This window comes from Rhincodon typus, chromosome 5 (assembly GCF_021869965.1).
Source record: "Rhincodon typus isolate 14 chromosome 5, sRhiTyp1.1, whole genome shotgun sequence".
NCBI lineage: Eukaryota > Metazoa > Chordata > Chondrichthyes > Orectolobiformes > Rhincodontidae > Rhincodon > Rhincodon typus.
Genome location: NC_063336.1, coordinates 60210416 through 60232888, shown reverse-complemented (window position 1 = coordinate 60232888; position 22473 = coordinate 60210416). Strand labels below are relative to the sequence as shown.

Here is a 22473-nt window from a genome sequence, read left to right as displayed (position 1 = left end):
CCTCTGAGGAAGGGTCACCGGACCCAAAACGTTAACTCTGTTTTTTCCTTCACAGATGCTGCCAGACATGCTGAGCTTTTCCAGCAACTTTGTTTTTGTTCCTGATTTACAGCATCTGCAGTTCTTTCTGTTTTTAATAAATTGACCAATTCTCTATGGAATCCTTTATCATATTTCACTTAATCTCCTCAATCGATCAGGACTGAAAACCAAGAAAAAGGATAGCAAGCCCGGAACAGAGAATTTCTATCTACTGATGATATTCCATCAGTCATACAAACAGAACCAACCCTGTGGCCATGTCATTTTGCCTCTCACCATGAGTACCAAGAAAGCTAGTATTGGGAATGACGTTGTCTGTCCACATGTGATCCAACTGAACAACACATCACTGGGAGTAATCAGTAATATTCTGCTGCCTTGGATTTATGGTGACAAACAACCTGTCTCTTAATGAAGAGCTCAGCATTCACAGTGGAAAATCCGCCACCAGGTATGGCCAACTGAAAAAACAATAATACAACAAACTGACCCACAGGGCCAAGATGTTCATTTACAAGGTCCATATCATCAGCATACTGCTGCATTGTGGCAAAGCCTGGTCAACTTACAACTCGCAAGAAAAAACATTTACTACCTTAATTCCCAATATCAACAATGTACCCTCAGCATCACCAAGATGCCAATGAAGTATACAGCAAACATATACTGAGCATGCCAATGAAGTAAAAATGGGTTCAGCTGGCTTGGGCATGTGCACATGATGGATGCATTCCCAAGGATATGCTGCATATGGAGATAGCCCATGCCAAGAGACGAGCAAGATGTCTGAAGCTCTGACTCAAAGATGCTATCAAGAAACATGAAATCCTTAACATCAATCATGACGAGTCAGAAACAGACGACTGATGCTAACAGGATACCCGCGGTGAGTGGAAATTCACCACCGCCAAAACATGTGGTTTGAGAAGCTCCAAAGTAGCTGCTAGCCCTGCAAACAAGACATCAGCAGAGATTATCCTGTAATACCAGGAAGGAACAATTTCATGTAGGCACTGGTGGCAGATTTTGCTCTTCCATAATTTGTTCAGCTTTCAAAGGAAGTGCAGTACATGATCTCATCTAATCGCATCAGTTCTGAGACTGCATTCCCATCATCCCTCACAGATGGAAGGATGCCAATCACTAACAATTACTTAAATAAAGTGTGTTTTCCCTCAACAGAGGACCTTTTGTTTTTAAATCTTCTAATTCTCCTCCACTTCCCAGGAACACACTGATTCTTGGGGTGCTATAGATAAATACCCCTTGCTCTCTCCTTACCTAATGTCCACTCTTCAAGGGTGTGTTTAGACAGCGTGATAATGAAAGCTCATGCTTTTGTTCTGCTGACATAATGGGATGAAACAGGATCACCATACAGTTATATCCCTGGCTCCACTACAATCCCCAGGATCAGGTATTTATGTGAAGTAGATAACTACCTACCAGGTAGAGATACAGCTGAATGAGGAGGAGAAAGCTGAATGTCTGATGTTGGACAGCCACTGAAGAAAATGGCAGAGCGTAGCACAATGGGGTCCTTTTGGTGGAATGTCAGTTTTATCATTCAATGCAGTAATGAAATCATGAGCATCGCTGTCTTAAAGTACTACACGCCAGCTTTGTTCAAGTGTACAGTGTACTGGAGAACCAGACACATGAGGAGGAGGAATTCCATTGGCAATATCATCTCAGCAGTCCAACTCGGGATAAATAGACATAGTATCCAACTCCGTTAACTAAGAAAAACTTCAGTTCAGGGCTCATGGGATGGAGACTGGCATAACAAAATCCTGCGCTAGTTTCCACTCACTTCATTAACCAATACCCTCAAAAACCAACAGCAAGACAAATTTTGAACCCCAGCTGTTTACAGGCTATTTAACTATACAAACCATATGTTACAGTAGGGATCCTGGCTGGGTAATTTACGTATTGAGGTCAATTGAGCCATTCTATTACCAGTCATGTTCAGATCAACTAAACCAGTACTTGATAAGGGGTTAAAACTTCAGACATTTTCTGCTTTGTACATCAAACTGGACATTTTCCCAGTGAGGGAGGAGTACAAAAATGTTAATTATCAACAAATATTAAACTTCTATGGAGGGGATTATTCTACAAATCCTCACCCATCTTCCAAAATAAATAGAAAAAGGCTTCTCTGGAGCATGATTCGGGTCTGTACCATAGTCTTCAAGTAACCAAAACACATGCTCTGGATTCTTTAGATTCACTGTTCCTTGAAAGGGAAGGAAGTCTAAATTCTGTGAAAAACATGAGACAAAATTTCAGACAAATTGACATGCATCACAAAAACATAATTCATCAGAACATTTTTTTTACATTCTGGCAACTTCGATAATTAGAACAATGCATTGGTTGGTATGTTATTCTTGTGAAAATGACAGTTCCCAGCACTTTGTATAATCATCTTATGCAGGAATGCCCCAGCCTTCACTCTTGCTTTAATATTTATAAAGTATTGCAGGTCATGTTTCTAGTTATAAGACATAAGTGAACTATAACCATTATAACCATAGTTTCAGTAGTAAAATTCAAGCATGGGAAGATATTTTTATTCACTTGTGGACACTGCCACCATTTCTTGCCCTTGAGAAGGTGGTGGTGAACTGTCATCTTGAGCCACTGCATCCCATGTGCTGTAGGTTGACCCAAATGCTCTTAGGGAGAAGGCTCCAGGATTTTGATCCAGCGACACTGAAGGAATAGCAACATATTTCCAAATCACGATGGTGAGTGGTTTGGAGGAGAACTTGCATGTGTTCCCATGTATCTTCTTCCCTTGTCCTTTGTGATGGAAATGGTCAGGGGTTTGGAAGTTGCTGTCTAAGGAACTTTGGCAAGTTTCTGCAGTGCGTCTTGTAGATAGTACACACTGCTGCTACTCTGTCAGTGGGTGGAATGATTGACTGTTTGTGACCTGATGCCAATCAAGAGAACTGCTTTGTCTCAGATGGTGTCAAGTTTCTTGAGTGTTGTTGGAGGAACTGCACTCATCCAGGCAAGTGGGGAGTATTCCACCCATTCCTGACTTGTGCCTTGTAGAAGATTGACAGGTTTTGAGGAAACAGGAGGTGAGGTCATCCCTGCAAAATTCCTAGTCTCTGACCTGCTCTTGTAGTCACTGTATTTATATGGCTAGTCCAGTTCAGTTTCTGATCAATGGCAATCCTCAGGATGTTGATAGGGGACTTCAGTGATAGTATTTATCCCTATGCTAACATGCAGCAATTTGTATACACATACCAGACTCTCGCTGATTTCTCTGGACATCCTGTTATTGTGTCCTTGGAATGGGATGTGGGAGATACTGAAATTACATATCCCTCGATACCCGAAGAGGCTGAAGAGTCAACCATGTAGTGAGGGGCTGGAGACACAAGTAGACCTGGCTACGCAAATGTGACAGGTCCTTTTCATCAACCACTGCTGTCTCAGCTCCTGACTGGCTCCCACTAACTGGCAGTTGCATGGTTATTTTTTTGATGAAGCATTATCATGTAATTCACAAATGGCAAGGCGGAAATTGAACTGTGAACCTCAGACTGACTAGCACAGCACGATAGCCAATAGGTTATCCTAACCTTACCACTAGATCAAAGGATCATTTGGAACATTTTCTTCAGCCAACATACTTCTTCAAACCAGCAGTCACCCTCTCCCAGTGATTCACTCATTCCAGCAAATTTCACTCACTCTTTTCCAAACACACATGCAGCTTACACATTCCCACTCTAGCTCCTGGTGTTTCTACTTGACTTTCTCTCAGGATCTGGGTGACAGGGAAAAGCCTGGAATGATACCCACTGCTAGTTGCCCCAAGAAGATAATGCTGGGTCTTCTCCTTGAAGCACTTTAGTCCTTGTAGTGATGGTGCTTTTAACAACGGTTAAGGTGGGTAATACCAGAATATTGATCCAACAGTTATGAAGGAAAAGGAGTATATGCCCAATACTGAACAATGTGTAACTTGGATGTGATAGCATTATTTCCACAATGATGTGTGAGTCATAGAGTCACAGAGTCATAAAGTTATACAGCACGGAAACAGACCCTTTGGTCCAACCAGTCCAAGCCGAACATAATCCCAAATTAAACTAGTCCCACGTCCCTTTTCCTGGCCCATATCCCTCCAAATCTTTACTTATCCAAATGTCTGTTAAACGTTGTAATTGTACCCACATCCACCACTTCCTCAGCAAGTTCATTCCACACGCGAACCACCCTCTGTGTAAAAAATTTGCCACTCATGACTTTTTTAAATCTCTCTCCTCCCATCCTAAAAATGTGCGCTAGTCTTGAAACTCCCGCATCCTAGGGAAAAGACTACTACCTTTAATCCTATCTATGCCCCTCATTATTTTATAAACATCTATAAGGTTGCCTCTCAACTTACGAAGCTCCAGCTAAAAAAGTCCCAGCCTATCCAGCCTTTCTTTATAATTCAAACCTTCCATACCCAGTAACATCCTGGTAAATCTCTTCTGAACCCTCTCCAGCTTAATAATAGCCTTCCTATAACCAGGCGGGCAGAACTGGACACAGTATTCCATCAGTCATTATGTCTTTAGAGGCACCTCCATGACTGCTCTTTGATAAAGCAAGTCACTCAGTTGCTGTGATGGTGGAAAAGGTGACTGAGAAGGAAGGTGGAAGATGGTCCGTTTCTGCAGCATACCCTGTAGCTGCACATACAAGACACAGTCTAGCAATGATGGAAGGGCAGAATATTGAGCCAAGTCATGCAATAGACATAATGTTGGCTAGCTGTTCTACAAATAACATTTTTATAAATATTCATTTTTCCCCTCATTCCTCCTGCATCACAGGCCAATGAGGAAGAAAGCCTACTCTCAGGTCTCTAACAATGATAGTTATCAACAAGGAAATAATTAAGCACGATTTGTGTAATTTGAGATTTGCTATCCATCTTTGTAAGTGCAACCCTGCACTGATAAGAGTGTAAATGAAAGTATTAAGCAGCAAGAGAAATCTAGGCATAAATACTTTGATGGGGATATGTATGCACGAAACACAGAAAGTTAACACACAGGTGTAAGCAGGCAATCAGGAAGGCTAATCAAGGGGGATTGGAGTATAATAGGAGGGAGGTCTTACTGCAACTGTACAAGATAGTGGTGACACCCCAGCTGGAGTACTGTGAGCAGTTTTGGTCCCCTTAATTAAGTAAAAATATTATTTCGGTGGAGGCAGTTCAGATGAGGTTCACTAGGACGATCCCTCATATGGAGGGATTGTCTTATGAACAACGCTGAACCGGTTGGGATTCTACTCACTGGAATTTAGAAGATTTAGTGGTGATCTCTTTAAAACATATAGGATTCTTAAGAACCTTGACAGGGTAAATGATGGGAGGATGTTTATCCTCATGAGAGGGTCTAGGACAAGAGGGCATAGCTTAGAATTAAGAGGCACCAATGTAAGATTGAGATGAGGAGTAACTTCTTCTCTCAGAAGATTGAGAGTCTTTAAAATCCTTGCCACAGAGAGCTGTGGGGGCAGAGTCCTTGTATATATTTATGGCTGAGATAGATAGACTCTTGTCAGTAGGGGAATCAAGGGTTACAGGTAAAACACAGAAAAGTGGATATGAGAATGTTGGATCAACCACGATCCTATTGAAGGATGGAGCAGGTTCAAGGGGCCAAATGGCCTACTCCTGATCCTATTTCTTATGATCTTAAAACTCAATCAAAATGCTTGCTGCTTTCAGTATTATTGAAAAGAAGGTAGACTGTGAAACTAGTTAAATAGTATTAGATAAATAGTTGTATCGTATGGGCAGCACGGTGGCTCAGTGGTTAACACCGCTGCCTCACAGCATCAGGGATCCGGGATCAGTTCCAGCCTCAAACGACTGTGTGAAGTATGCACATTCTCCCCGTGTCTGCATGGGTTTCCTCCAGGTGCTCCGGTTTCCTCCCACAGTCCAAAGGTGTGCAGGTTAGGTGGAATGGCCATGTTAAATTGCCCATAGTGTCCAGGGATGTGCAGGCTAAGTGGATTAGCCATGGTAAATGCAGAGTTACAGGGATGGGGTAGGGGGGTGGGCCTGGGAGGGAAGTTGTTTGGAGGGTCATTGTGGACTCAATGGGCCGAAAGGCCTGCTTCCACGCTGCAGAGATTCTATGATTCTGTTGGCTGAAGCAAAAGTAAAAGACACTTTCCTAAATTATTGGTGGAAATGTATAATTAGAATAGCAAACAAAAACATTGAAAAGACCAAAGATTTTCCCAGAGAAAATTGTTATACAAGATCCTCCATTTTTTTTAAACAAGTGTATCAAATTTGAGCAAAAGTGGCTGTTTTAAATGAAGGAAGTCTTAGCAAAATTATCTTTTCTCTTGTCATAAAAGTCTCCCACCTCTCCCAAATATAGGGAATCATGTTCCAACACCACAATTGGCATCTGAAACTTTATTCAAGTTCTCATTTTTCTATTTGTGCAATATGATGGTGCCAACAGTTCAGCTATTATGAACACCATCAGTACACAACCTGTCCCCATCCCCACATATTTTGCAGGAATCACTTTTCCCACCTTAACCTATATGTGTTGAAAACAATTTTAGTGCTACCTTCTGACCATCGAATCCAGTGAAGAACAAGGATGAAAAGCCCTGGTAGCATATGCCATTAGTTACACATTTAGCAATTAGTTACCAACTGAGGCATTCAGGAAGTTATTTTCTCTCTCTTAATATTCTCAGACTTCTAGATTAACCAACACTACTGTGAAAATAAACATAAGCTAAACCATAGACAGTATATTAAAGGAATATTATACATACATCTATCTTTTGAATCCTCTCTTTTTGTGTCAATGTTTTATTGAATGCATAAACCTTTATCTGATATGTTGAACCACAATGAAGGAATGGGATCTGAAGTAGAAAAAAATAAATATGGTTAATTTAACTCAGACCTACAGTTTTAGCAACATTCACAAGACAATGTAGATGGTTCCTGTGCATACACACCATTCTGTCTGCAGGATAATTTTTCAGTGAGTTATAAAGTTCTTCATGTGTTCTTCCTTGACCCCACAATTCAAATATTGATCTGCAAAGTAAAGCATGGTTTGTTGTGTCCAAAACAATTTCTTCAAACATGGGTTCTGTTGCCATACAGTGACCTAGGTGAAACACCAGGAATAATGCATATACTGTAATTCTATCAGTAGTTCTCATTAACACTCAGATTGCAATATCTTTTCCTTAAAAGACAAAAGGGCCAAATTTCTCAACCTTTGCACCAAGGCAACACCCACATCAAGGAACAAAGGTCAGACAAAGGGTACAGCAAATAACCTACCTGGAAAAATGCCCCTTCCTGTTACCTGAAAATCTTCAGTGCTTCCATAAGATGATGATGGTGGGAAAAAGAACTCAATTTGCATTTAAACAGAAAATGGGCCACTGGTTATATACAAAATGAGGCAATGAGGAATAGTTCTAGCTTCCGACCTTATTTTTATTTACATAGTTCTGTTGTGAATGCAAAGACATTATGAATTGGGACTGATGCCAAAAGCTGCATGCTTTGATGGCTTTACTACAGCTCAGATTGAAGAGAAGCCTCTGACTGCAGTTTGTAAGTACTCCGTGCTCTCTCCACTGGGACAGTGATCAGGCCTCTAGATTTCCAACAGTAGCCAGAAGGGCCAGGGTCTGTGGGACGTATCAGAGCTCCAATCAGTAACTGAAAAAAGTACTGGAGTAATCCTTTTCAAAACACTACGAATCAGTTTTGATGGAGAAGCACTCCCTAAACATTAACCTTTATTAGCCAAATTTCCAGTATTCTCTGTGTTTTTTAATAGGTCATTTAATCCACTGTGTTTGTTCAATCTTGAATTAAGTCATGGGGGAAATCTGTATACTAATTCCATTTAACATTTGACAACAAAACCCAAAGAACTGCAGATGCTGGAAATCAGAAACAAAAACAGAAAAACTGAGGTCTGGCAACAACTGTGGAGAGAAAGCACAATTAACGTTTCAGGTCCAGTGAAACTTCTTCAGAATGGCTGTAGTTAGGAAAAGGTTGGTATATATGTTGAAGATGATTTGGGGGGAGGAGAGAGGAGCAAATGATAGGCAGAGATGGAGCCCAGAGAGAGAGAGACAGAAGAGAGAGTGAGAGAAAAAGAGAAAGAGAACAACAGTTGGACAGACAAAGAAGAGGGTAAAGGTCAGCACGGGAGAATGAATAGCTGCTAATGGGGACCATGGGTTGGTTAAGGTAGCAGCCCATGTGATGACAAGGCCTGATATGTGGGGGTTGGGGTTAGGACATGGGAGAAGGTGCTGTGGCTCCAAAATAATTGAACTTGATATTGAGTCCAGAAGACTATGGTGTTCCTAAGTAGAAAATGAGATGTTGTTGTTCCAGCTTGCGATGAGGTTCACTGGAGCACTGTAACAAGCCTGAGACAGAGACACAGGGACACAGTGGTGTGTTGACGTGGCAGGCAACTGGAAGCTTGGGGTCATTTTTGCAGGCAGAACATAGGTATCCTATAAAACAGTCACCCGATCTGCATTTTGTCTGCACAGTGTAGAGGAGACCATATTGTGAGCAGTAAATACAGTAGACTAGATTAAGTGAAGTGCAGGTAAATCACTGCTTCACCTGGGAAGGTGTTCCCAGGGCATTGGAGAGAGGTGTTGCCTCATGGGAAGATGCTGTTGGGGTGTGGCGAGATGTTGGGGTTGGAGAAGTGGACCAGGGTGTCCTGGAGGGACTGGTCCCTGCGGAAGGCTGATGAGGGAATATGTATCAGTGGTGGCATCCAGTCAGAGGTGGAGGAAATGGCAACTAATGATCCTCTGGATGTGAATGCTGCTGGGGTGCTAAGTGAGGACCAGGGAGAACCTATTGTTGTTGTGGGAGGGAAGGGAACAGGTGAGAGCCGAAGTGCGGGAGATGGGTCTGACATGGCTGAGGGCCAATTCAACCACAGTGGTGGGGAATCTCAGTTCAGGAAGAAGGTTGACACTTTGGAGGCCCTCTTGTCAAAGTTGTCATTGGAACAGATAGAGTCATACAGTATGGAGACAGACCCTTTGGTCCAAACAGATGCAACAGAGACAGAGAAACTGGGAGAATGGAATAGAGTCTTTACAGGAAGCATGGTGAGGATGTATAATCAAAGGAACTGTGGGAGTTGGTGAATACTATTTGCCAGCCTATCCACAAAAATGGAAACAGAGATGTTGAGGAAGGGAAGGGAGCAGTCAGAGATGAACCAGGTGATGGTGAGAATGTTAACTCTGCTTTCTCTCTGTTGAGTTTTTCTAGCAATTTCTGTTATTGTTCCATTAACCATTTGGTCTGATATCCCTTTCTACTCTTGCCTAACAAAACATTGATCTTAGTTTCAAAGGTTCAATTGAACAAGCCTCAAAGTGTTTCTGGAGGTAGGTGTCTCAGACTACTTCAATCTTTATGTGGGAACATGCTTTCTGACCTAACACATGAACAGGCTTATTTTAGACTCATCACTGCATCAGTTCTTTCACTTTCTGCTCAAGAATATTGGAAATTGTGACACAAACTACTCTAACACACACAGAAGCTCTGGGATAGTTGCAACATTTACTTAACTAAATAAACGACTCTCCGGGGATATATGAGGCAAGAATAAGATAGTGATAGTGGCATACAATTCTGCAGTCAAAAAAACAATTTTGCAGATGTGACTGACAGTGGTATGTTGCCTCACAAATTAGAGGGTGAAGGACATTAGAGAATAGTTGGAAAATGTTTTGGAAGAGGAAGGAAAACAGCCAGATGCCCAAGTTTATAAAAGAACTAATGACAAAGGAAGATGGACATATGAAGTCTACAAAGGGAAGTTAAGATTTAAGCAACAGATTGGCACAAATAGCTCAATGGACAATAACCAGTGGATTATACACTGTGCTACATGTTGAATATGTGAAGGAGAGAAATTTTAGACATGTACAATATCGGAGGAGGAACATGCTGGAAACATACAGTACAGGAGAAACCCTTTGGCTTGAGTCTGTACCACCAAAAATATACCATTACCTACACTAGTCCCATTTTCCCACACTTGGCCCACAGCCTTGAAAGTTATGACACTTCAAGTGTTCAACCAAGAACTTGACAAAGGTTGTGAGGTTTCCCACCTCAACTACCCTTCAGAACCCCACCACCCTCTGGGTGAAAACATTTTTCCTCAAATCTCCTCTAAAACTCCTGCCTTTCACTTTAAAATTATGTCCCATTTAGGCCGTTTAGCCTGCTTCACCATTCAGTATAATCATGGCTGATCATCCAACTCAGTACCGTGTTCCCACTTTATTCCCATACCCTAAAAACTACATCTAATTTCTTGCTGCAAATATTTAATGTGCTGACCTCAACCATTTGCTATCACAGGTAATTCCACAGGTTCACCACTCTCTGGGTGAAAAAGTCTCTCATCTCAGTCCAAAGTGGCCTATCCTGTATCCTTAGATTGAGACTCTCTAATCATTAGGAAACTTTCATTTACCTTGTCCAGTCCTGTTAGAATTTTGTGGGTTTCCAGGAGAACCCCCTCATTCTTCTAAACCCAGTGAATAAAATCTCTCTTCCTACATCAGCCTTGCCATCCCAGGAATCAGTCTGGTAAACCTCCGTCGCACTTCCTCCATAGCCAGAACATCCTTCCTCAGATAGTGAGACTAAAACTGCACACAATCCTCCAGGGGTGGTCCCACCAAGGGCCTGTACAATTGCAGCAAGACGTGCCTGCTCCTGTGCTTGAACTGTCTCACTATAAAGGCTAACATAAGCTTTGTCTTCTTCGCTGCCTCTGCATACATACATTCAGCGGCTGGTGTGCAAGGACATCCCAGGTCTCGTACCTCTGACACATTACAACTCCCCTTATTCCAATCGATTACCATTCAGATAATCCGCCTTTTCTGTTTGCAGCTCTGCATCCTCCTCACAGTTCACCTTACCACCCAGATTTGTGTCATCTGCAAACTTGGAAATATAACATTTACTTCACCCATCTAAATCATTACTATATATTGTGAATAGCTGGAATCCAAGCAGTGCTCCCTGTGGTACCTCGCTAGTCACTGACTACCACTTGGAAAACAGCAGGACAAATGAAGTTGCAGTTGTTGCAAGAAAGAAGGGTTCACATTCTTGGCATGATGGAGTGAATCTGAGAACAAGGGAAGGTGACAAACTTGAACTGAATTGAGAGATAGCAAGAACTGCAGATGCTGGAGTCAGAGATAACACAGTATGGAGATGGACAACTGAATTGATACTCTTTAACTAATCGAAAATAACAATTTATTTGCTGGCAACGTAAACAGTGCAAAAAGGATGATTTAAACTAATTCAATGTCTGAAAAGTCTAAGTAAAATCAATGTTTGAAGCTAGGAAGGAACAGTTGGGCCAGTAAAAGAATTAGAACAGCAGTTGAAGGTGTGCCACAAATGACCAGTATAAAACTATCACCAGAGAACAGCAGAAATAGGATATGTGGTAGCACTGCAGTAGAAAGCGAAAGGGACATCAAACAATGAAGTGAAAAATCCACAAGAAAATTAAGAGGTGATTTTCAAAACTTTACAATCATATAAACCGTGAATGCACAGAACATTTCAAACAGTATTGTAAAAAAAAAGTAACAAGTGCTTCAATATCCAAGGGGTAATGAATGGGAGTGAACTGTGAGGAGGATGCAGAGATGCAAACAGAAAAGGCGGATTATGTGAATGGTAATCAAATGGAAAAAGGGAAGTTGTAATGTGTCAGAGGTATGAGACCTGAGATGTCCTTACACACCAGTTGCTGAATGAATGCACACAGAGGCAGAACATCCCCACTTCTGAACTTATAATGGAGGGAAGATCGTTGATAGAGCAGCTGAAGATGGTTGGACCTAGGACATTACTGAGGAATTCCTGCAGAGATTCTAGAACTGAGACAACTGATCTCCAACTGATCTTCCTAGAGCTGAGACAACTATCTTCCTATGTGTCGGGAATGACTCCAACCAGTGAAGAGTTTGCCCCCTGATAACCATTGATTCCAGTTTTGCTCGGGCTCCTTGATGCCACAGTTGGTCGAATGCAACCTTGACGGCAAGGGCTGTCACTCTCACCTCCCCTCTGGAATTCGGTTCTTTTGGCCAAGTTTGGACCAAGGCTGTAATGAGGTCAGGAGCTGAGTGACCCTGGTGGAACCCAAACTGAACGTCTCAGAGCAGGTTATTGCGGAGCAATTGTTGCTTGATAGCACAGAAGTTGATGACTTCCATCACTTTACTGATGATTGAGACTGATAGCGTAGTAATTGGCCGGGTTGGATTTGTCCTGTTTTTTATGTACAGTCTTCCACATTGTCAGGTAAATGTCGGTGATGTAACTGTACTGGAACAGCTTGGCTAGGGGAGCGGCAAGTTCTGGAGCACAAGTTTTCAGTACTATTGCCCGAATGCTGTCAGTGCCTGTAGCCTTTGCGGTATCCAGTGTCTCCAACCGTTTTTTGATATCACGTGGAGTGAATCGAATTGGCTGAAGACTGGTATCTGTAATGCTGGGGGCCACTGGAGAAGGCCGAGATGGATCATCCAATCAGCACTTCAGGCTGAAGATTGCTGCCAATGTTTCAGCTTTATCTTTTGCACTGATGTATTGTGCACTTCCATCATTGAGGATGGGGATACGTGTAGCACCTGCTCCTCCAGTGAGTTGTTCAATTGCCCACAACTGGATGTGGCAGGACTGCAGAGCTTAGATCTGATCTGTTGGATATGGGATTGCTTAGCTCTGTCTATCACTTGCTGCTTATGCTGTTTAGCATACAAGTAATCCTGTTTTGGCAGCTTTACCAGGTTGACACCTCATTTTCAGGTATGCCTGGTGCTGCTCCTGGCATGCCCTCCTGCATTCTCCATTGAACCAGGGTTGACCCCTGGCTTGATGGTAATGGTTGAGAAGGGAATATATCGGGCTGTGAGATTACAGATTGTGCTGAAGTACAATTCTGCTGCTGTTGATGGCCCACAGCGCCTCATGGATGTCAATCTTGAGTTACTAGATCTGTTTGAAGTCTGTCCCATTTAGCATGGTGATAGTGCCATGCACAATGATGAAAGGGATTCCCAATGTAAAAGTGGGATGCCATGGGATCATTTACACTCACCTGAGCAACTGGACACAAACACCTTCAGTTTAATATGTCATTCAAAGACAAGCACCTCTTGACAGTGCAGCCTTCTGTTCGGTAATGAACCGAAATATCAGGCTAGGTTTTTTTGCTCATATGCCCAAGTCAGAATTGAGCCCACATCCTCCTTACTTAGAGGGGAGTGCTACCAACTGAACCAAGGGGGATATATTTGTGGCTTAAGGTTAAACAAGACTCGGGAAGAATGTGCAAATTAAGGAGAGCTTGACAGGGATACAAAGGTTGTATGGTAGTTTAAGGGAATAATTATATTACATTGCCAGTGAACATTCCAGTGCCTTAAATTGACAGATTCCACCTGGAAAGAGTTAAGAAATATGAAGGGAACCTGTACAAATTGAGACAGGTAAAGATTTTTCTGAACATAGAGTCATAGAGATGTACAGCATGGAATCCAACCCTTCAGTCCAAATTGTCCATGTTTTTGAATCATAGAATCCCTACAGTGTGGAAACAGGCCCTTCGGCCCAACATGTCCACACCAACCCATCCCCCTATAACCCACCTAAGCTTCACATCCCTGAACACTACAGGCAATTTAGCATGGCCAATCCATCTAGCCTGCACATCTTTGGAATGTGGGAGGAAACCACAGCACCCGGAGGAAACCCACGCAGACACAGGGAGAATGTGCAAACTCCACACAGACAGTCGCCCGAGGGTGGAATCAAACCCAGGTCCCTGGCGCTGTGAGACAACAGTGCTAACCGCACAGCCACCACAATCAGGTATCCTAAATTAATCTAAATTAGTCTCATTTGCCAACATTTGGCCATATCCCTCTAAACCCTTCCTATTCATATACCCATCCAGATATCTTTTAAATGTTGTAATTATACCAGCCTCCACCACTTCCTCTAGCAGCTCATTCCATACACACACTACCCTCTGTGTGAGAAAGTTGCCCCTTAAGTCCCTTTTAAATCTTTCTCTTCATACCTTAAACATATGCCCTCTAGTTTTAGACTCCCCTACCTTGGGGAAAAGACCTTGACTATTCACCCTATCCATGCCCCTCATGATTTTTTATACATTCTGCAGATATGTGGGAACAACATAATGTTTGGCTATTTCAACTATCCCAATATAGTGGTCAAAATTGGAAGTATATTTCAAAGTGCAAACATTGTACATTTTTCATCTATCAAGGAAAGGAGCATTACTTTCAAAAACTAAATTACGTAAAGCTGGTAAACAAACGAAAATGGAAACAAGGGGATAATAATTAATTTCAATGCAAGACATAGGTAATTAGTTTAAAACAAGGAGCTGGACTGGTAAAGTGCTGATAAAGGGAAGAGTTCAGTAAGATAGAAAAGCATTTGACAAAAATTAAATGGAAAAAAGTTTAGAAAACAAGTTAGCAGATTAGTGGCATGTCTTCCAAAAAGAGATTGACGGAGTGCAGAACAAATACATCTGTTGCACCACAGTGGAGCTGCTGCTGTAACATTTGTATGGTGTTATAAAGAGAGAAAAGGCTGAATCAGGTAACTATATGCCAGTATCTATGACCTAATGTCAGTTCTGGAAAATACCTAAAATTCAAGTTTAATAAATGTGCAGCTGTGCTTGATCTTTTGAGCCTTGGATGACATGGCTAATTGAACAGATAAAAGGAAAACAGTAAATGGATTTTTAGAAGAGTGAAAATACTAAAAGAAAATGGAAGAGAGCAAGACAAGGAAGAAAGAACATTTTTCACTGTTTACTTCAGAAAAAAATAAATTAAAGCTCTCAGTTGGATTTGCCACTGTGCAATAAAAGAAATTTCTTTAAATACATGTTTATATTAATGCACTGAACTGAATGCCAATGCCATATTTTGGGCAATAACAGATGCTTTTATATTCCAACAACACCCCAACTATTGACCCCGACTCGTTACACACAAGTATCATGCATTGTATTACACAACCCATTTTTAACAATGTTCCACAGCAACCAACCATAATGTATTCAGAGACCCACATATCAGGAGATAGTGTAGGTCATTTTGCAATATATAAACAAGAGAGGCAAACATTATTCTCCAACCTCTGTTCATCAAAAACAGTTACATGAATTACCTACTTTGCACACACTGTCCGTTTCATGATTCCTTTTGCCATGTCCTCAGAGGGAATCTGGAGAATCCAGAATGGAGACTGAAAAATAAATTAAGACACTTGGAATGTCAGGAATATTGATGAAGCTTTTAAAAGATCTTTAGTGAATGTGAATTAAGTTAAGACACGTTGGTATTAAACTAAACTTCACATCTAGGAAATTTGCAAATTTTATTGAACATTACAGGAATTTGAACATCTACATTCATCACCCTGCAACAAAATGTGCTTTGAATCCTCAAGTATTTCCTTAATTACAGCAGTTCACTCCTACTTAGAAGAGAGTGAAAACTACATCACAAACTAGAAACAGCAATAAAATTCCAAATCCAACCTGTAGACAAACCTTATTAAACAGACAATCTAATATATTGTATAGATGATTAAGAGGAGGCGATGGCCTAGTGGTATTATCACTGGACTATTAATCCAGAAACCCAGGTGATGTTCTGGGGACCTGGGTTTGAATCCCACGTAGACAGATGGTGGATTTGACTTTAATAAAAATCTGGAATTAAAAGTCTAAAGATCACTGTAAAAGCAAAGTCATTTGTTGGAAAAACCCATTGGTTCACTAATGTCGTTTAGGGAAGGAAACTGCCATCCTTGCCTGGTCTAGCCTACATGTGACTCCAAAACCACAGCAATGTGGTTTATTCTTAACTGTCCTTTGGGCAATTAGGGATGGCTAATAAATGCTGACCTAGCCAGCAATGTCCACATTTCGTGAACAAATAAAAAATAGATTTGTAACAACTCTGGTATCAAATATCACAGAAACTCCAGATGTTCCATGAATCATAACCTAATTCTAAGTTGAATAATAACATGAATTGTGCTTCCTTTTGGATACTCACAATACCAAGTCCTGTTCATTTCTAAATACACCACAGCTGACGATGCAAGGGTTTGTGACTTCAGTATTTTTTCCATTATTTGGCTTGTAGCATTAGGTTTGATGTCAGTGGCATTACAGGCCCTTGAAGCACAACTACAACATTCATACAGTATCTATAAATTAGAATAATGCCCCATGGCATCTCACCGAAGCAAATGGAAAAAAATACACCAAAGCACAGGAGACTCAGTTGGAGTTTTAATGGCAGCCTTAAAATCAGGAGAGGGTGGTGACAAAGCTGAGGATTTAGGGTGGGGTTGTAGCACATAATCTAATGGCAGTGATGCTGAAAGCCCTTAACAACGAGTCAGGGCTGAATCAATCAGGGATAAGGGAAGGTACTGTCTCACAGCACCCGCAATCCATCCACCCCACTCCCATCACCAGTTAAGCAGTTTTTTTTTATTTATTTGCTGGACGTGGGCATTGGTGGCTCTCCGGCCAGCATTTATTGCCTGTCCCTAGTTGCCCTTGCGAAGGTCTTGGTGAATTGCCTTCTTGAACTGCTGCAGGCTATTTGCCATAGGTTGACTAACAATGCCATTAGGGAGGGAATTCTGGAATTTCAACCCAGTGACAGTGAAGAAACGGCGATATACTTCTAAGACAGGATTGTGAGTGGGTTGGAGGAGAACTTGGAGGTGGCGGTGTTCATGGAGGTAAATGAGTCACAGGAGAAACAGAGGGAGCAGGAGAAAGAACAGTTGCTTTAACTCTATCACCTGAAGCAACTGTCCCTCCCCAAATCAACACTCTCACTGAAGGGAAGATTGAAGTAAAACTACATCCAGAATTGCACTGAGTTGACGACGAAAAAGAAAAGCCTGGGGTAAGGACTGTCCCTTTGGCTTCATTGCAGTAAAATCCAAGATGGTACTCTAAACTTAATGAACTGGGAATGTGTTATTCCAGGTAAAAAGGCAACACCGTGAGAAGGTGAGCAGTATAAGGTTCTAATGTTGTTTAAAAATGACTACCCCTCATCACCACTAAAGTGTAAACTTGAGCCTCCAATATTCCACCCAAATCTGTATCCCTCTGGTGCAGTATGTCTATCCATTCCAGAGGAAGATAAGGATTGGAGAATTGCTATTACTATTAAGCAGATATTATTAGAAACTCAAGAATTTCTAAATGAACCAAACATTCAAGACTCAGCTAAAGAAGAATGAATAATCTACTGCCAGAACAGAGTACAATATGGAAAATGAGTGTGAGCACAGGCCGGGAAATTTGTTCCAACATAAAACCAAGCCACTGAAAGATGTGGATTTTTGACTGGCAGCTGACAAAGAAGGCAGCTTTTCAAACTTAGCAAGTTCCTGTTACAACTAATTGGCAGTCTTTGGGAAAAATAAATTGCATTGTTACTCAGAGTTTTGGTTCACACGTAACACCTCGCATAAGAACTGAGGAATATACTCTTACAAGAAATTTATTCTTCACCACAAAGGGTCAGAAGGTTTCAAATTTTAACATCTATTTTTTGTTCTATATATGTTGCTTAGCCTGCACTGCCATTCCCTTCTGCTTTTATTTCAAACATTGAACATCTGAAATATATCACCTTTTGGCCTAAATTAATTTACTCATTTTACAGGTACTTAACAGGATGGGATCATTATATCAGCATGATGGTAGAAAGGATGGAAACTGATGCAGGACATGACTGAGAACATGACTAAGGCCTCATGCGTGGAGGAATTAGGCTAGCAACTGTGCCTGAAATGCACAGGGTACACGAATATATACTGAGTGTGAAAAATGATGGTCAGCAACAGGCATTAAACATTGCTTATACTTTTCTATCAAAAAGGTTTAACATGCTTTTGTGACTATTGCAGTGCAAACAGACTGTTGCACAATCACTAATATTTAAAAAACCCACATACAAATTAGTATATATGTTACAGAAAATGACAACATACTAAGCAAACAATCAAAGACTGTAATATAACTTGAGATTTCTCAGTATAATTATAAACAAATCCAATAGTTTACAAGTGTAGTGTGATGTGATTATCTCAGTATTGGGGGGTACAAACTAACGGCATATCATACCTTTTCATCAAAGTTTTCTTCACACCTTAACTGTCCAGCACAAAGAGAAAACAGGGATTTTAGCTCCTGTAACAAAAAGATATGTGGTTGGCAATGGCACATATAAAAACCCTGAAAAGTTACTTAATCAAACCCTTCTGAATTAAAAGAATACTGAGTTAATAAATACTTCCTTGATCACAGTACAGGATTTTCTGATCCGAGTTTCAATATCCCCTCCAATATCTTTTTGTTTGGAAAAGTTTAGATGTGCTCAATGGTAGTTACATTATTGTACTAGAGAATAAAAAAATTAAATAAAATTTGTAAAATTCTTCCTCCCTTTGAGGATGTCTTGATAATCATTTTAGCCAAGTAACTGAATCTAATGGTTTAGCAACTAGCAATAAGGTGACATTAAAATTACTTCAGATGTTCATTTCACCAATACTGAATCACAAAAGCACAGACAGTGAGGATGGCTCCTGGTTAGAATAATAACTGAATGGCACACAAGTTGAATCAACAGGGTTGCTTAAATATTTCACCAATGTTGGCCTTCAAGGTGAGAATCATCAGTTTTCCATTCCTGGACCAGGTTGCACCAGCAGTTACTAACCATTTTGTATCACAAGGGTAGATTTTGTGCTGGCTAATATAAGTGCAAGCACAGATCAGAATATATTAAGACCATAAGAAGTAGTAGGCCTTTGGGCCCCCCGAGCCAGCTCTGCCATTCAGTAGGATCATGGCTGATCCAACATTCCTTACATCCACTTTCCTGCCCTTTGCCCATTACCCTTGATTTCTCGATTGATCAAGAATCTTTCTATCTCAGACTTAAATATTCACAAGGTCTCTGCCCTCACAACTCTCCATGGCAAGGAGGTGAAAAGACTTTCAACCCTCAGAGAAGGAATTCCTCCCAATCTCAGTCTTAAATTATTCTGAGACTGTGCCTTCGGGACCTAGGCTCTCCTGTGAAGGGGAACATCCTCTTAGTGTTTATCCTGTCAAACCTCTTAAGAAATCCTATGTCTTTTGGCAAGATCACCTCCCATTCTTCTGAAAGGAACAACCCAAATTAGATTCACTTAAAACATTTCATACACATTAGAGAGATCATTCATCTGCTGGGCTGAGGTATCAGATGAGAAATAACAGTACTCTAAGCAAACAATACATCTTTTCATGCAATATATATGAATGCACCATCTGCAAAGTTTACAACAGTATAAGAATTAATCTTATTAGTTTAGATTGAAAGGAACTTATTTAAAAACTGTTATGAAACTGCTAGAGTATTCATCAAACCATCATGAGTACAACTTAACTAACATGGAAGAAAGGTTAAACTAAGTTGGTAACTGCTGCTCCTTTCTTCAAGGTCAAGACCATTACACAGTTCTGAGCCTTATAACATTTCTTCTTTAGGGCCCTCTCAATCCCATGGTTCGTTTCACCCACTGCACCAGCAAAAGGTATAGGATCAAATCCTGGTGGAGAGAAGCCAGCTTTGCACCACAGCGTGTGGGTGAAATTTTCAGCTCTTGGGAAAGCACTACAGAGATCTAGCAGAGACATGGACTGGCCACCCATTTATCTCCATGTGAAGCAACTGTTATCAGATCTCACACTTCATGTGAATTTGGATGAGATGCAGAGACACTTTTGGTACCTGGAGCATGAACTAGCTTCAGCAAATGATCTAGGGAAATAGAACATATGTTTCTGAATAGATTGGGCTCTTAACTTTATGCAATGTTTGAGTTGGCATTCCTTGAAATAACAACAAAGTACTGCGAGTCGTTAAGGTGCGAAGGTGGTTATGGTGACTTTTCACTTTATTAGTTGAGGCATTGAATACAAAAGAAGGAGATTATGACAAGAGCTCTACAGAACATTAGTTAGGCCACAGATAGAACTGCTTACAGTATTCTGTTTGTTGCACGATATGAAGTATGTGACTGCGCTCAAGTGGATGCAGAGAAGATTCCCCAGGCTGTTATCTGGGCAGGGGGTGATTCAGACGTGACGAGAAAGTAGAAAGGTTTGGGATTGGGATAACAAGGTGTAGAGCTGGATGAACATAGCAGGCCAAGCAGCATCAGAGGAGCAGGAAAGTTGACGTTTCGGGTCTAGACTCTTCTTCAGAAAATGTTTGGGAGAAAGGTTTGGGATTGTTTTCCATAGCGCAGAGAAAGTTCGGGGAAAATCTGTTTGAAAAGTACAAAATTGAGGGACATCGATAAAGGTACATAGTCAGAAACCTTTCTCCTCTGTTGAGGGATCAATATCCAACTGCCAACATTTTATGGTAAGTAGCAGGTTTAGAGGGGATTTAAGGAAGTTTTTTGTCCCACCCAGAGGGTTGTGGGTATCTGGAATTCACTGCTTGAAAGGATAGTTGAAGCAAGAATCCTCAAGACATTTAGAAAATACTTAGAGGATCACTTTAAAAGCCATAGTATACAAGCCATGGGTCAAGTGCTGGAAAATGGGTGTTGAATAGATGGATCAAAAACAGGAATTCTTGAAATACATTTAACATTTCTCTTTCCACAGATGCTGCCAGACAATGCAGAGTTCGTCCAGCACTTTGTTTTTATTTCAGATTTCGAGCATCAACAGTTCTTTGTTTTATTTTATAATAGGTGGATGTTTTATGACTGGCACAGACAGGATGGACCGAGCGGCCTCTGTAAAAACTGACTCCTGCGGCTGCTGGAAATCTGAAACACAAAATGCCACAAATTCTCCTCTTTGTCCTGGAAGTGGATCCGCGGGGCCGGGTCTGACCGAGAGTACAGTCCCACCTCCGGCTATCCCCGGGCGGCCAGAACCCGGGCCCGACTCGGACTCACCGGGAGCCGGAACTCCAGGTTTTCTTGAGCTAAAAGCAACAAAAACCTCCGACACACGTTCCCATTGGAAAGCGCCATCTTCTTGTCCGTCAACAAAACTATCCCGAGCCCTGCCAGAGGCGCGACACTTGGTTCCGGGACTGACTCACCGCCCACCTTATTAATCACCTTCTCATCATCACCATAGACTTCCTTTTGTATCAATCAACATTTGCTTTCTTTTTCTAAAAAAGCCTTCCAAATTATATTTTTTTTTATATTGGTTGTGTTGTTCTTACATTCGAAACTGTTTTTCTTCATCTCAAAATAACAATCCCGTTTACAGAATCGTTAAGGTGCAGAATGAGGCCATTCGGCCTATTGTGTGTATTCTACATAAAAAACCTCATCTGAAAGCAATTAATACGATTTTAAATGAAACACGACACTTACTGTAGTATAGAGATATAGATACTGAAAGCAACATCTGTTTGACGTGTGCAGTTCCCTAGAAAGGGCCTCAGGTTTCTGAAGAAAAACAGGAGTAGAAAATTGAGATGTAGAAAATAGGAGCGGGCATAGGTCATTCAGTTCTTTTAACCTGCTCCACCATTCAATATGTTCGGGGCTGATCATTCAACATAGTACCCTGTTCCTGTTTTCACCCCATACCCTTTGTTCCCTTTAGCCCTAAGAACTGTATACCTCCTGCAGGAAAACATTCAATGTTTTAGCCTCAATTGCTTTCTGTGGCAGAGAATTCCACAGGCTCACCACTCTCAAAATGAAAAAATTTCCTCTCATCTCAGTCTTAAAAGACCTACACTGCATCTTTAGACTGTGACCCCTGCTTCTGGACTGTCTGGTCATCGAGAACGTCTCTCTTGCATTTACCATGTCTAGTACTGTTAGGATTTTATAGGTTCCTTTGAGATTTCCTCTCTTTCTTCTAAACTCCAGCAGTATTAGCTAGCTGAAAGTAACCGCGGCACAGGGTAAAATTCTGGTTATCTTCCAATGCTTTCCGTCAGAGCATATTGCCCTTATAAACTATATAACTACTACTCATCTCCACTTCTCAACATTAAGCTCTTTTGTTTGCAACATTTCTTGCAATTCTCCTAGCACATATTTACTACAAAGTGGCTTTTTCTTAGACAATTATCTATCCAGGTCACTATGATCATTTCATACCAATTGTGTCTGTTTTCTAAATTAATTCAGGGGAATGTGGGCTCGCCTGGCTGGTCCAGCGACTATTGTTC

The 22473-nt window shown here is 41.2% G+C and overlaps 1 protein-coding gene and 1 pseudogene across 4 annotated transcripts in view; one reads left to right on the top strand and one right to left on the bottom strand.

Moving 5' to 3' along the window:
• Nucleotides 1–21346, bottom strand: part of trmt11 (tRNA methyltransferase 11 homolog) — an 88569-nt gene extending 67223 nt beyond the window's left edge. Inside the window, exons 1-6 of one of the 4 annotated variants that reach the window (XM_020531165.2) lie at nt 21230–21346; nt 18387–18452; nt 15393–15466; nt 7069–7150; nt 6880–6972; nt 2175–2309 (exon numbers count right to left, since the gene is read on the bottom strand). In XM_020531165.2, the coding sequence (XP_020386754.2) occupies nt 2175–2309; nt 6880–6972; nt 7069–7150; nt 15393–15466; nt 18387–18452; nt 21230–21307 (528 nt within the window). In that variant the 5' untranslated portion in view covers nt 21308–21346. Of the gene's footprint in view, nt 1–2174; nt 2310–6879; nt 6973–7068; nt 7151–15392; nt 15467–18386; nt 18453–20297; nt 20349–21181 lie in introns of those variants that run through there. The other 3 variants (XM_048597350.1, XM_048597351.1, XM_048597352.1) reach the window with 3 other exon arrangements.
• On the top strand, nt 16327–17572 carry LOC109931892 (annotated as a pseudogene).
• Nucleotides 21347–22473: the final 1127 nt, after the last annotated feature.